This window comes from Ictidomys tridecemlineatus, chromosome 1, assembly GCF_052094955.1.
Source record: "Ictidomys tridecemlineatus isolate mIctTri1 chromosome 1, mIctTri1.hap1, whole genome shotgun sequence".
In the NCBI taxonomy this organism is placed as follows: Eukaryota; Metazoa; Chordata; class Mammalia; order Rodentia; family Sciuridae; genus Ictidomys; species Ictidomys tridecemlineatus.
Window position 1 is genome coordinate 5,699,012 of NC_135477.1, and position 13,585 is coordinate 5,712,596.

At 45.2% G+C, this 13,585-nt stretch overlaps 1 protein-coding gene across 10 annotated transcripts in view; it reads right to left on the reverse strand.

The window, feature by feature from the left end:
• Positions 1 to 106: 106 nt before the first annotated feature.
• Fank1 (fibronectin type III and ankyrin repeat domains 1) overlaps positions 107 to 13,585 on the reverse strand; it is a 70,344-nt gene continuing 56,865 nt past the window's right edge. For 3 of the 10 annotated variants that reach the window (XM_078024446.1, XM_078024455.1, XM_078024447.1), the window contains exons 4-11: positions 10,240 to 10,321; positions 9,157 to 9,231; positions 8,341 to 8,406; positions 4,068 to 4,233; positions 1,224 to 1,415; positions 612 to 689; positions 451 to 495; positions 107 to 344 (exon numbers count right to left, since the gene is read on the reverse strand). In XM_078024446.1, coding sequence (XP_077880572.1) covers positions 282 to 344; positions 451 to 495; positions 612 to 689; positions 1,224 to 1,415; positions 4,068 to 4,233; positions 8,341 to 8,406; positions 9,157 to 9,231; positions 10,240 to 10,321 — 767 coding nt within the window. In that variant the 3' untranslated portion in view covers positions 107 to 281. The other 7 variants (XM_078024462.1, XM_078024465.1, XM_078024469.1 and 4 more) reach the window with 7 other exon arrangements.

Here is a 13,585-nt window from a genome sequence, read left to right on the forward strand (position 1 = left end):
GCGCCAGTGCATAAATATTTTGTTTCACGTCTAACTCCAAAGCACAAGTGCAAGAAAACAGTCCTGCTCTATAGACGCCCAATGATGAGAACACATGTGCGCGTGCTTAGGTAAAAAGATGTATTTCAATGTGGGAATAGCTGTCTGTTACAAAAAAAAATACTGTGAGTCTTCAACTAAATAAATAAATATACAGCCCTCAAGGACGCAGAATATCACGTCCAGTTCAACAGTCACTCTGTTTTATTTTGCTTGGATTTCTCAGGCAGCTGGTGCTCTGATCAGTGGACACAGGACTTCCGAGGCAGCTTTTTTTTCCTTTCTTCTAATAAGGAGACTACATTCTAGAAAAACAAGACAAGCAAGTGAATGTCCTCCCAGCTTTTGGTGGGTTTTGTGATTTGGAAAGCACTACAAAATTAGCCTTGCTGGGCAGAAGGGCATCCCCACCTGTCTGTCAAACACTCTGGCCATTTCTAGGACCCCTTTGCCAAACTGAAAGAGGAAGCAATGAAAATATAGATTAGAATGTACATAAGCATATATTTATATACACATGTTGATATAGTTCTTTCTTCCCCAAGGAAAATCTTTCAATAGAGACTATTTACCTCATTTTTCACACTTGCATCTGCCCCTTTGTCAAGAAGTAACTCAACCAACTGCTCGTGATTATTTAACACAGCCACCTGAAAGACAGCAGTGCTGCGGGAGGCCCGCTCCCCTCCCCGGGGTGCAGGCGCAGGAAGGGTGCCCGGGCAAATGCAGGGCCCCGCAGCTGAGGAGGGCAGAGCTGGCTGGGTCACCATCTTTGCCTGCCAGGCCTGTGTGCTGCTGCATCTAGGGCAGCACAACTGCTAGGATGAGGGAAGGGCCACCTCCCTCCCCCCACTGAAACGACCTGGGAAGACCAGGCCAGCACAGGAACCCAGCTGTTTTGATCTGTTTTGATCCTACCGTGGCCCTAGGGACCAAGGCTGACAATCCTTAAAGGATGATTTGTTGAAAGACGACAGAAACACCACAGTGCCAGGCACAGCCGTGTGTATCTATAGTTCCAACTGTGCAGCAGGATCGCTGGGCCCAGGAGTTTGAGGTCAGCCAAAGCAATCTAATGAGACCTCATAGTAAAAAAGTGACCCCCTCATACCTTTATTAAAAGGCTGGCTGGCAGGAGCACACGCAACCAAACCCAGGGCCTGGGAATGAGCCACCAAACTCACAAGAAGGTGCCATCGTAGAAAAGCTCTGGCCTCCAGGGAAAGGCGTACCATGAGCGGCGTCTTCCCATCTTTGTCTCTCACATTCACATCAGCCCCAGCCTCAATGAGGAGCGAGGCCACCTTCTGGCTGCCCGACACCACAGAGACTCTCATGAGCGGCGTCCACCCTGAACCAGTGTCCACAACATCCACCTGTGGGCCAGATGAAGAGCTGCCTCAGCCTGGCTGCTTCTCCAGCTCACAGAAGGAAGGTCCGCTTGCCCCTACTCCCCCGACTCAGCGGGCAGCCTGTCCAGGCTGGGTGCAGGTTCTCGCCCAATCCCTGCCCAGGTGCAGTGATAAGATAGATGTGTTAGAATCACCTTAGGGCGTCTGCTGAGAGGGGGACCCCCCCTAATGTGATTCTTCTGCATCTTCTCACTGCACCTAGGTGAGAATCAGGTGAATGCAGTCCAGGAAACCTGTACCGAGTCTTGACAGGCTGCCACTAAGTCGGGGAGTCGGGGCAAGCGGACCTTCCTTCTGTGAGGTGCAGAAGCAGCCAGGCTGGGGCGGCTCTTCATCTGGCACCTTGCTCCTGGCCCATGGGAACTCCCTGAACTGCATTCCCTGGCCTGGCTTTCTTCACCCATCTAAACAATGCTTATTTTTGTGCATCTTTGTAGGTGGGCTTCAGTTCTTTTCTGGAACAAGATATGTACACACCCTTGTGTTTAACGAGACTTCTGTTCAAAGCAGGAGAACTACAGTAAGCACAGTGACCAGATCCATTACACAAACTCCAATCTGAAGAGCCACTACCCAATGCCTCTCCAAGAAGTAATACGGCTGGTCACTTCCCAAACATCTGCTCCTCACTGAACTCTATCAATTTAGTGTTTTAAATGAAATGCTGTAGAATGAGAAAGTGCAAATGTTGCTGCTCATAATTCCATCGAAGCCCTAACCAACCCATGAAGAGAGGTGCTGAAGCCACGGGCGAGCCGACCCTCGCACACAGACTGAAAGAATGACTCGGAAGGCCCAGCTTTAGTGAAGCCTGAGAGGAGAATGGCGAACAGGCCTGGCAGGAGATGACCTACTGCAGCAGCGCTCTCCCTGGTGCAAACAAACCACCTACAGGCCAGAGCTCATCCCATTCCAATACTGAAATCAGGATACCAGCTGCCGCCCACGCTTCCCAGCACACTCCCACACAATTTCTCTTTTGGTTCCGAGGGTTAAGCAGGAGTAGGTATTTCTACTTCTGGTTTAGAAATGATCAAACCAAACCTCAGAAGTCACATGGCTCATAGGTAGAAACGTTCCCTAATGAAGTAAGTCATTCACTCTCAGTGTAAAACCATCACACTTGGGAACGGGGCGGCTACACCCTGCTGGGCTCCAGTCTTCAGAAGTCTCAGGTGAGCCATCTGCAAGCACACAGAAATGCGTTGACACCCCCACTAGCCAGCCACACGGAGATCTTCAGCACACACACCTACACTTATGGATTTATTATCTGCAACACAGCTTCTGTTGGATGATGGATTTATCCCAGAGAATTGGGCTCGTCTGAAGCCCAGAGAGCCTACATTTCCAGAGCTCCAGTATTGAGATGCTCACAGCAGAAACCTGCCCTCATCTGGATCCTTTTCTTCAATCATCTGAGATTGATTGATTTTCTTTAATCAGACTCTTACTGGGTCCAGAGCAGAATGCGGCTCATCATAAACCAAACCAGGGGAACATGGTGTTATTGCTAGCACACAGAGGCGAAGCCTTCTGACCTCTTGTGCATGTCTCTAAAATATAAGGAAACATGAAAGGTAAGAAAAAGGGCTTATCTTAATAACTGAATTTTTTTCCCTTCAAGGGGGCCTTTTTCTCCACCCTCCCAAAGCAGTGGCAGGAACCAGTGAGATTCCACAGCATAAGACCTGCTTTCTTTCAGTCACACTTTGGGAACAAACTAGAATAAATATACTACCATCTTCTGGGAGATGTGACTTTGCTCGAATTGGATTGATTTTCCAGGTCATCAACTTAATTTCTCAGGACTCTGTGCTGCCTGGTAATCAGTTAGCATGGCATTTTGTCCGTCATTCTTTATTTCTATGCCTTGAAATCTTTAGTCCAAGCCTTTGGAGAATTTCCAGAGCTATCAGCAGTTACTATAATTGATCTAATTATAACTAGCCATTTTCACATATCTATAGAAGTTCATACAACATGACTTCTATTTGCTAAATCAGATTTGTACCTCCTGCTGACATGAAAACACAAGCAAATCTACAGGCCTGGATAAAGATTGACAGTTGAGAGCCTCCATTCTTCACATGGCCACTTGTCCTTTGGAAACTATAATGATTAATGCAAACTAAGTAAAAATGATCTAGTTTTAGAAGCAACAACAACTGCTGAGCCTGGGAGAGCTCTTAACATCTTTGTGTTGCAGCATTTAAGATGATATCTGGTAGGTGGAAGATGCTCAGTGAAGCCTTGGCGGCAGGCTGCATAAGAGACAAATAAGCAAATGAACAAAGGAATAAACAAAGGAGTAGACACATCTGGTCCAGCTCCGATTCCAGCCTCGTTCCTTCTTCCTAGAGGAAACCAAAATCCAAGATAACCGGAAGCCTTACTGTCAAATCAATGCCACAATGATCTCTTTTTTTCTAAGATTTCAGGAGTTTTCTCACTGATAGGTCAGAGATCTTTCTCCATCATTTCTAAGTTAGGTCAGAGATCTTTCTCCATCATTTCTAAGTTGGGCCAATCAAAGGTCCTGACTCTCCTAGTCCCTGTGGAATGGAATTTCAGGTTCCTAACAGTCCTGTGTGGCTAATAAGGCAGGCCCTGTACCTCACAGCCATCCTTTATCATCCAGTCGATCACAGTGCAGTGGCCTCCATCCGCAGCCCAGTGCAAAGCTGTGCAGCCGCCCAGGTCTCTAGCCTCCCAGGAGGCCCCATGTCTGCGGAGGTATTTCACAACATCCAGGTGTCCCGCGTAGCACGCAAGCATAAGACTGCAACACATGGGAGAAGCATTTGGCTGTAAGTGTAGCTGTCAAGTTCAGGCACACTGTACCCTTACTAGGTGAATCCTACTCACACTTGTGACTGCTTCCTGAGAGCACAATTCCTTAAGTAGAATCTCTTGTCAATGACTGTGACTGACTTTTAATGCATATTTCCAAATAGCTTTCCAAAAAGGTTATATCAATTTACACTTCTATCAACACTTTCTGAAAACATCTATTTACTCTACCTTTTCCAATTACAAATGTTACAGGTGGTATTTTTTATTCTAGCCAAGTCAAACATTTTTCATACAAATTGTTTACAGTGATTTTGCTTTAAAATTGTCTTTTCACTTAAATTGCTTTTTTCCTACTGTGTAGAGATGTTTGTTTGTTCAGTGTTGTGTCTGTGTGCCTGACTTCTGCACACTGAAGATGTTCATCACATGTCTATGACATTCAAATATCCCCTCAGATTACCCTTAACTGTGTCTGTAATTTAGTTCTTTAAAGTGTGTGATATATGCACAATCTTTTTCCCACTGATTTCCTTCATTCTTTTGCTTTCATATTACAAGATCAGATAAGCATATGCCCCTTCCTTGTAGCTTATGATTCTTTTTTTACATTTAATACTTCATTCACCTGGAAGAAATTGTGGTACATGCTTTAAGGCTAGGATCTAACTTAATATTTTTTTCTTCAAAAAGCCTATTTTTCCAAAACTTTTCTTATTGATTTGTGTTGCTTCTGTTATCATATACCAAGTTCTTACGGGGATCTATCTTAGGATTTCTATTCCATTCTATTTACTTTTCCAATTATTGGTTCCAGTACCATACTACTTTAATTACTGTAAGTTTTAGGGCGTTTTAATAACTGCCAAGGCAAATCTTTCCACAGTCCTCTATAACAAAGTTACATTAGCTGTTATCATCTATTGACAAGTTTCCAGGAATAACTCCATTTGAAGCTATATTCAATCTGTATGTTAATTTGGAAAAACTTAAAATATGTCTATTTTTTTAAGTCTTTCTCTCTCTCAATATAGTTGTATAGGTTTAGTTTTTCATTCAAAAAAAATTTTTTGGTTAATACTGCGGATTGAACCCAGGAATGCTTTACCATTGAACTACATCTCAGTCCTTTTATTTATTGCTATATTTTTTTATTTTTTATATGTTTTTATTTTGAGATTGGCCTTGAAGTTGCTGTCCTTTTACCTCAGCCTTTGAGTTGCTGGGATTATAGGTATGCACCATTACACCCAGCAAATATCTTGCTTTTAAAAGAAATATTTTATTATACTTTATTTTTCCTATTATATTTATTAAGCAGTAATTTTGGGTATTTAAAATTTTTGTTGTATAGTTGGTCATATAACTGAACCTCCTCATTAAGTCCAAATATTTGAAAGTTGATTCTCTTGGGTTCTGCAGGACAGGAATCACACTCTTATTTCACATCTCACCAAGATGATCAGACTTCCAAAGTACTGGCCGATCATGAGTTAACAAAACACAACCTATACTTACCGTTATGAGCCAGACTATAAGGGCAATGACCAAAGAGACTCCATTTTTCCCTGAGATTCCATGTCATATAAGAAATGCTTCTCCCATGGGAAAGCCCTGCCGCTGTACCCATCACTAGTTGCTTAGCATAGCATGTTTAGCAACACAAAATGCCAATTCTTATACAATGTAAAAGTGTTCTCTCTTTGGTTCCCATTTTTCTTGGGCAATGTAGCCTGTCAGAGATTGATTGTCCAGATGTTAGTGACCATTCTTTAACTTGTACTCAACTAGGGACATTTTGGTCCACTCCCTTTTTTGCTTATGATTTTAGATCTCATGACGTTTATGGTTTTGAACAACAGCCACTTCTGATTAAAATGATTTTGGACTATAAAAGGTGTACTCAAACCTCAAGAGGAGTTTGAAGGGTGTAGACTTGCAGCCTACCCCTTGGCCCACCAGCTGATGGATCCGGATCTGCAGTTGGTGAATAAAGTTTCCATCTCCTGCTTTAAGATCGACTCAGTGATTTATTGGAATCTTGCCATAACATTACCATATTCCAAGTGCTGTTTTACACTTTTCATATATTAAACTCAATAAATGCTCACAACAATACAATCATAAAGTACTTCTCCCCATTTTATAGAGGTTCAGAGAAAGTAAGTAACCTGCCCAAGGTCACACACGGCATCCATACCGGGATCAGGATTGGACATCGAGATGTCTGCTTTGCCTGTGCTCTTTACACCTTTCTGATGGGTGTCACTATCATTGAGAAAAGGAATTCACCAATGCCAAGAATGACACTGGCTAACCGTCTGGGATCTTCTCTAACTTTGTATGGTGCTACACATAGTGTCATATACCTGTAATCCAAGCAACTCCAAGGCAGTTAGTTTGTGAGTTCAAGGCCATTGTGGGAACACAGTGAGACCCTGCCTCAAAAAACAAAACACAAACCTATTGTATGCTGCTAAGTGTTGATATACATTTCCACCAGCCATGTACCAGACACTCAGGGGGCTGGAAGCATCCTTCACTTTAAAAAATAAGACACTGGGTTACTCATTTAAGGCACTGAGTTGATGCTATTTTCATTGTCACCTTTAACCTACTGGTGGGAAGTGTTAGCATGGAAATCTAATACTACATTTCCTTACCTTCCTAATGCTCTGAGTTGAAGGAGGAGATTTGTCAATGCCTACAAACACACCCACAGGTATCCTTCTCTTACTACCAGGTTTTGGCAATAGGTAGGTTTGCAGTTTCCTCTATGCCCTGGAAAAGCTCAAGATTATTAATGGTCCCTAGAAACTAATGGTGGGATAGTTAAGCCACAGAAACTATGCTTCCATAAATTTTCTAATTTTCTGTATAGATGTAGGTTATTTCAGATTTTCTGCTTCACGGTTGATTTTGGTGGTTTAAAGTTTCGCCAATAAAGTATCCATTTCAATGAAATTATCAAATCTATTAGACACAAATGCACCATTTCATGTGTAAATTTCCTGTTATTTTCCCTCCATGTTTCCAATTTTGTTTTAGATTTACAAGAGACTGTTTTATGTTATCATACAAGTTCTTATTTAAGAGGCAACTCTTATATTTCTCAATAATCTTTCACTTTTGGTTAATTAAGTTTTATCTCTATTTTCTTTCTTTCTTTCTTTCCTTTTTTTCCCCTGTCCCTTTTTCTTTGTAAATTGTCATTATTCTTTTTAAACTTTTTAAATTTGGAACTAAGCCATCAACTAGCCTAATTATTTGGAAAATACTTTTCAGATTTAAGTTTTTAAATGTCATTTAAAATCTGTTACTGCACTGTGTCCAAGAGTAGAGTAGGTAAGCTTTCTGGCTTTAGAAAGTGGTGTTCCCTGCAGAGCCACTTATAGATGACTGGTGTTTTACGCTATCCCATGATAGTCACATGTGGTGTCCTAACCTGTGGTCTGTGTGCATGCTGTGACCCTGAGCTCTGAGAACAGACCTCTGCATTTTGCTCCCTCTTCTACCCAAGCACCAAGCACAGTGCCTGGCATGTGTGAGTTATTCAATAAATGTTGGTTGGTTTGGATGAACTAATTAGATCCAAATTGTCAAGTACTTCAGTCTTTCAAAAAGATTCTTTTACCTCTCCTTTACAAGCATCACACTCTTTCCATGAACTTTTCCTGTACTGCCCTCGGCCAGTCCAGATGGAAACTTCAGGAAAGTTTTGTGGTTGTATTTTTGATGCTGTGTCTTTGGCTACTTCTGTAGAACACCAGGGGTTCTCAGTAAACAGAGAGGGGCTGAGGTGCAAGGAGAGCGCCGAGAGAGGAACACAGATCTGGGGCAGCCCTCGTAGCCAAGGCCTGCGCAGAGATGGGATGCCGTCTTAAGGGTTCTTTACTGGGCTAGAGAAGGCAGAAATAGTGTGACCGATTCCCCCCAAACACCCTGATGAATGAGAGTCTCAGTGGACAGACCAGGTTTGTTCTCACCACCTTTCCCTTGGGACCCACTTGCTTTCTGGTACTTCCAAAAGAAGCTAAAGGGTCAGAAACCCTCTGGGCCCCAGCCGAGTAACACAGTTTCAGTCACGCCCTCCTACCTGTCCTTGCCACTGCCATTCTTCAGATTCACATCTGTACCATTAGAAACCAAGATTTTCACAAGCCTAAAGGAAACAAAGTTGAAAATACAGGTAAATGGCTTGGATGACGTGGAACCTGTGATAACGCAGTAAATATCACATCCTGCAACACCTTCTCCAACTTCAAAAGACAGCTGGTTTTGAGAACAGGATATTATTAAGCTGGAAAACCCCCACCACACCAAAAAACAGATTTATACTTTTATCTTAGTCAATAAATCAAACTACCCACATGATACAACTCAGACTCTCAAAACTATCATTTTAACAGTTTTTTTTTAAAATGACAGCATTTAATAAAAACATTTCTATTTTTTCAAAATGCAATTGTATTAAGCAAAATATAAATATGTTTGGGAAATAGATGTAAGCATTATACCTAACTTTGTGGGGCAGATAATAGATTGTGTTACCAAAATCACATCTTGGCACCTACCAGGGAAATTTGTTTTCCAAAACGTTCCTCACCTATCCTTTTTAAATTGCTTTGAAGAAATTCAAATTCCAATAGCCAGTATTCCCAGGAGATATAAGATAAATTGCACGGAATTAATTGGCTCCTCTCTTCCCTAATATACAACCACACACCTGATGTTCTCTCCTGCATGCTATATAGCTTTATGATAAAAGCAGCTGAATTCAGAGGGATCAGTTTGGGAAAGAGAAAAGGAGCTAGGTTCCCTGGACCCACTCCCTTCCATCCCCATCCCGACTGGCGCCTCTGGGGGGAGGGACATGTCCAACCCGTCACTCGGGATGAGTAAAGTGCCGTACCTGGTATATCCTTTCTGGGCAGCGACCATCAGAGCAGTGAAGCCAAACTTATTGGGAACATCAACCTTGACATGGCTTGAGGAAAAACAGAGAAAAGAGATCAATATGCTTAGTGCAGCTCCGTGTAGATTTGTAGCTGGTGACACTTGCAAGGCACAGGAGGCTACAATGGCTCATTTTACCAAAAATCCCCATTTCTTTTGGGCCATCAAGTTTTTATTGTTTAGAATGCCCTGCCTAATATTCTTAGATATTCAAATTTATAAGAAAAATTGTAAGTTCACATAAAATGGACATTCCCTTCAATTCAAGCCATGGTGCCGTGGACAACTCACTATGACAGACACAGCCTCTTGAAGGTGGCAGGGGACAGTGTCTTCACTGCAGACTTCCGTAGCTCTCCCAACCACAAGCCCATATTGGTGGAGACCCAAGGTTAACCCTCGACTTCCACCTCACCTACGGGATATAAATCAGTGTTGTCAGAGGAAAGCAGAGCTCTTACTGTCAGCTCAGAAGCTTGACTTTCTGTAGGAACCTTCTCTGCTCCAACTCACAGAGCCCCAATTCACAAACCACTTGTCACATAAGTAGCTCAAAAATTTACTGACTAAAAAGGAACCTAGATAACGTCTTTGCGTTTGGGAGGCAGCTTCGCGCCTCTCATCCGCAGCAGCTGTGCCCACCATCTTTCTCCAGTGTCCTACCAACCTCCTCAATTAGAAGGCAGCTCATTTACTGATTCCCTAATCTCATCAGAATTAGGTGCGACTATTTTTGGAGTAAAATTTGCCTAAACGCTATAGCATATAAACAAGGGACAGAAATTATTTCGGGGAATAAATATAACACCCAGACTTATAATTACCTTTTGCAATTTTCATTAAATAATGACTATGACACTGATATGGGACTTCATGATCGGCTCTATTGACTATGCTTTAACTCACACCAGGCACCTGAGATCAATTTTGAAGGCAGTTTGAATGGCATGGAATTTTTAGGAAAATAAAATAAAGCTATATCACATATTTCTATGCACTTCATATATTTTAAAAAAATAAGCTGGCAGAGTTCTCTCACCCTCCTTCAAGTATTTGAACAAGCAAATCTTCATCATTCACATTGACAGCTCGATGAAAGTGCTCACTGCTAATGGGTTCTCCTGAAGAAACAAGATGGAAAGCAATCATCCAAAAGCAGGGAAGACGACTTGGAGTCACCGTGCTCCTCCCACAGCTGCGCGTGGGCTCTGGGCTTTCCCCTCAAGGAGATCCTGAGTTTTCTACACAACAGCTTCTTTCAAAGAGATCTCACTTGCACCAGAGAAGAGAACACTCCGACTGACCTAAAGCTTGGGACGGTGACATGTTGGTAAGTCTCGCTTTGTGTTATTTCAGATATCTGAAATAACACTTTCGGATCTTATCAGGCTCAGTAAATGTCTCCTCCATGCAAGAGAAAGCTCAGCAATTGACACAAGGAGCTATTTGCCAAAATGAAAACCCAATCCCAAGAGAAAGCCTAGAGAAGACCAGGGGGTGAGTGAAGTGGGTGGGGGACCCTGCGTGACCATCACCTCTGCAGGGAGGAGAATGAGGCAGGAGATAACAGGGGCAGTGTGGGAATCGGGCCCACGCGTGAAGCGCCGTCTGTCAAGGTGTTTATTTCAGCTTTCTTTTGTCTCATACACCAGGCCTTTCAGATTTTTTGAACTATCATGATTAAGCTTAAATGTAAGGGAAGCACCTAGACTGGCCCTGGCCCGTGGGAGACCTGTCGAGGCAGGAGCACCGGTGGCAGCTGCCATTGTGGTCGCTCTGGCCCCGCCCTGTTCCTTCCCCACCCACACTGCAAGCCCACTGCCCTCCCCAGGCCCTTGAGTGGACCAGCCCTGCTCTGTCCCTCTCATAGGCCTCCTCCACCCTTCAAGAAACACTAGGAGCAGCCTGCACACTGAGTGTCTTTCTGAGACTCCAGCGCCGAGGACCAAACAGGGTCCTCTCCCTGCTGGTCTACATTGCAGCGACCACTTTCAGCCTGTGACTGTTCTGAATCCCACAAGAACACCTGCACCTAGCCCACCCACCGTCCAGCACCACAGCAGCTGCCTCCTGGTCTGTGCTCACTTCGCCTCTCACAGCCTGGCCTGCAAGGTCAGTCAGCCCCCCTACGCTGCTCCCAGGCAGCACGGCCCTCCGGGATGTCAGTCCCGTCCAGGCATAGCAGCCCCTTTTCTCCTGGCCTCTTTGGACAGCATTGGTCATGAAGTCAACTGGGCAGGGCACAAACTGGGAACAATGGGCAAGAATAAAGGAGTCCTTCACCAGAGAAGCCTTCTCTCTTCTCAGGTAAATATCAATTTTTGCTAGTTTAAAATTATTTGAAACAACAATTCCGAGTTTGTCAATCTCTAAAAGGTTTTTAGCCACATTGTACTTCCTATTCATCATTCCACATATATGTGTAGACCAAGTCTTTAATAAAAGCCCCATGATAGACTATCAAAGGCCAAGGCCCAGGGTTCTCTGTGGCCTTCCAGGGAGAACCTCAGCCTAGGGGTTTCACTAGCGGGCTAAGGAAAGGGCCAGGGTTTACACTCTGAAGGACACTTGGTAACATGTGGTGACCCTGTTGTCACAACTTGAAGGGGTGCTCCTGGCAGCTGGCAGAGAGGGTCCAGGGATACCACTCAACACCTTGCAGGGCACAGCACAGTCCACCAACCACCACAGTGTTGAAAGCACAGTGGCCGAGAACCCTGGGATAGATGAAGATGGACTTAAGTCACCTGCCACGTGACCCACCCACACTTTCAGTGGACAAACTAACCACAGACTGTTTTCCTTTCCCTCTTACTAACTGGAAGGAGGGAGAAAGCAATGTGGCTATAAGTCTGTTGTCCCACCAAACAGCCCCCATTTCTGTGACCCTCAAACTAACTGTCAAAGGCAGGATATCTGTCTGTAGGAACATGCAAGTTCATCCTGCCACTACTGAAGTTAAGATGTGTGGTATCCCAAATCCAATCCTATAAATTAAGGTGTACATAGGACTTTACACAATGTCTCCCCACCCCCCACCAAATACCCACAGTACTTTTAAAATTCTGAGATCAGGAAGGCTAAATTGCCCAAGGTCACCCAGCATCAGAGTCCACGGCCACTTCCCTTTAGTATTTATGAAGAGGAGCTGGGTGATGTGGCTCATGCCTGTGATCCCAGCAACCCAGGAGGCTGAAACAGGAGGATCACAAGTTCAAAGCCAGCCTCAACAATTATACAAGGCCCTCAGCATTTTAATGAGATTCTGTCTCAAAATAGAAAATAAAACTAGGGATGGGGATGCAGCTCAGTGGTAGAGTGTTCTGGGTTGAAACCCCAGGACCAAAAATAAAAAGGAGGAGAGAAGGAAGGAGGAGAAAGAAAGAAAGAAAGAAAGAAAGAAAGGAAGGAAGGAAGGAAGGAGGAGTAAAAAGGAAGGAAGGAGGAGGAGGAGTAAGAAGGAAGGAAGGAGGAGGAGGAGTAAGAAGGAAGGAAGGAAGGAGGAGGAGGAAGAAGGAAGGAAGGAAGGAGGAGGAGGAAGAAGGAAGGAAGGAGGAAGAAGGAAGGAGGGAGGGAGGAGGAGGAAGAAGAAGGGAAGGAGGAGGAGGAAGAAGAAAGGAAGAGAAGGAGGAGGAAGAGGGAAGGAAGAGGAGGAGGAGGAAGAGGGAAGAAAGAGGGAAGGAAGAGGGGGAGGGGGGAGGGAGGAGGAAGAAGGAAGGAGGGAGGGAGGAGGAGGAAGAAGAAGGGAAGGAGGAGGAGGAAGAAGAAAGGAAGAGAAGGAGGAGGAAGAGGGAAGGAAGAGGAGGAGGAGGAAGAGGGAAGAAAGAGGGAAGGAAGAGGGGGAGGGGGAGGGAGGAGGGAGGAAGGAGGAGGGGGAGGGAGGGGGAGGGACGGGGAAGGGAGAGGAGGGAGGGGGAAGGGAGAGGAGGGAGGGGGAAGGGGGAGGGAGGGGGAAGGGGGAGGGAGGGGGAAGGGGGAGGGAGGGGGAAGGGGGAGGGGGAAGGGGGAGGGAGGGGGAAGGGGGAGGGAGGGGGAAGGGGAGGGAGGGGGAAGGGGGGTAAGGGGGGGAAGGGGGAGGGAGGGAGGGGGAAGGGGGAGGGGGGTAGGGGGAGGGGGGAAGGGGAGGGGGGTAGGGGGAGGGGGGAAGGGGGAGGGAGGGAGGGGAGGGGGGAAGGGGGAGGGGGAAGGGGGAGGGGGAAGGGGGAGGGGGGTAGGGGGAGGGGGGAAGGGGAGGGAGGAGGAGAAAGGAGGAGAAAGGAGGAGAGGAGGAGGAGAGGAGGAGGGAAGAGGAGGAGGGGGGAAAAGGGAGGAGGAGGAGGGAGGGAGGAAGGAGGGAGGAAGGAGGGAGGAAGGAGGGAGGAAGGAGGGAGGAAGGAGGGAGGAAG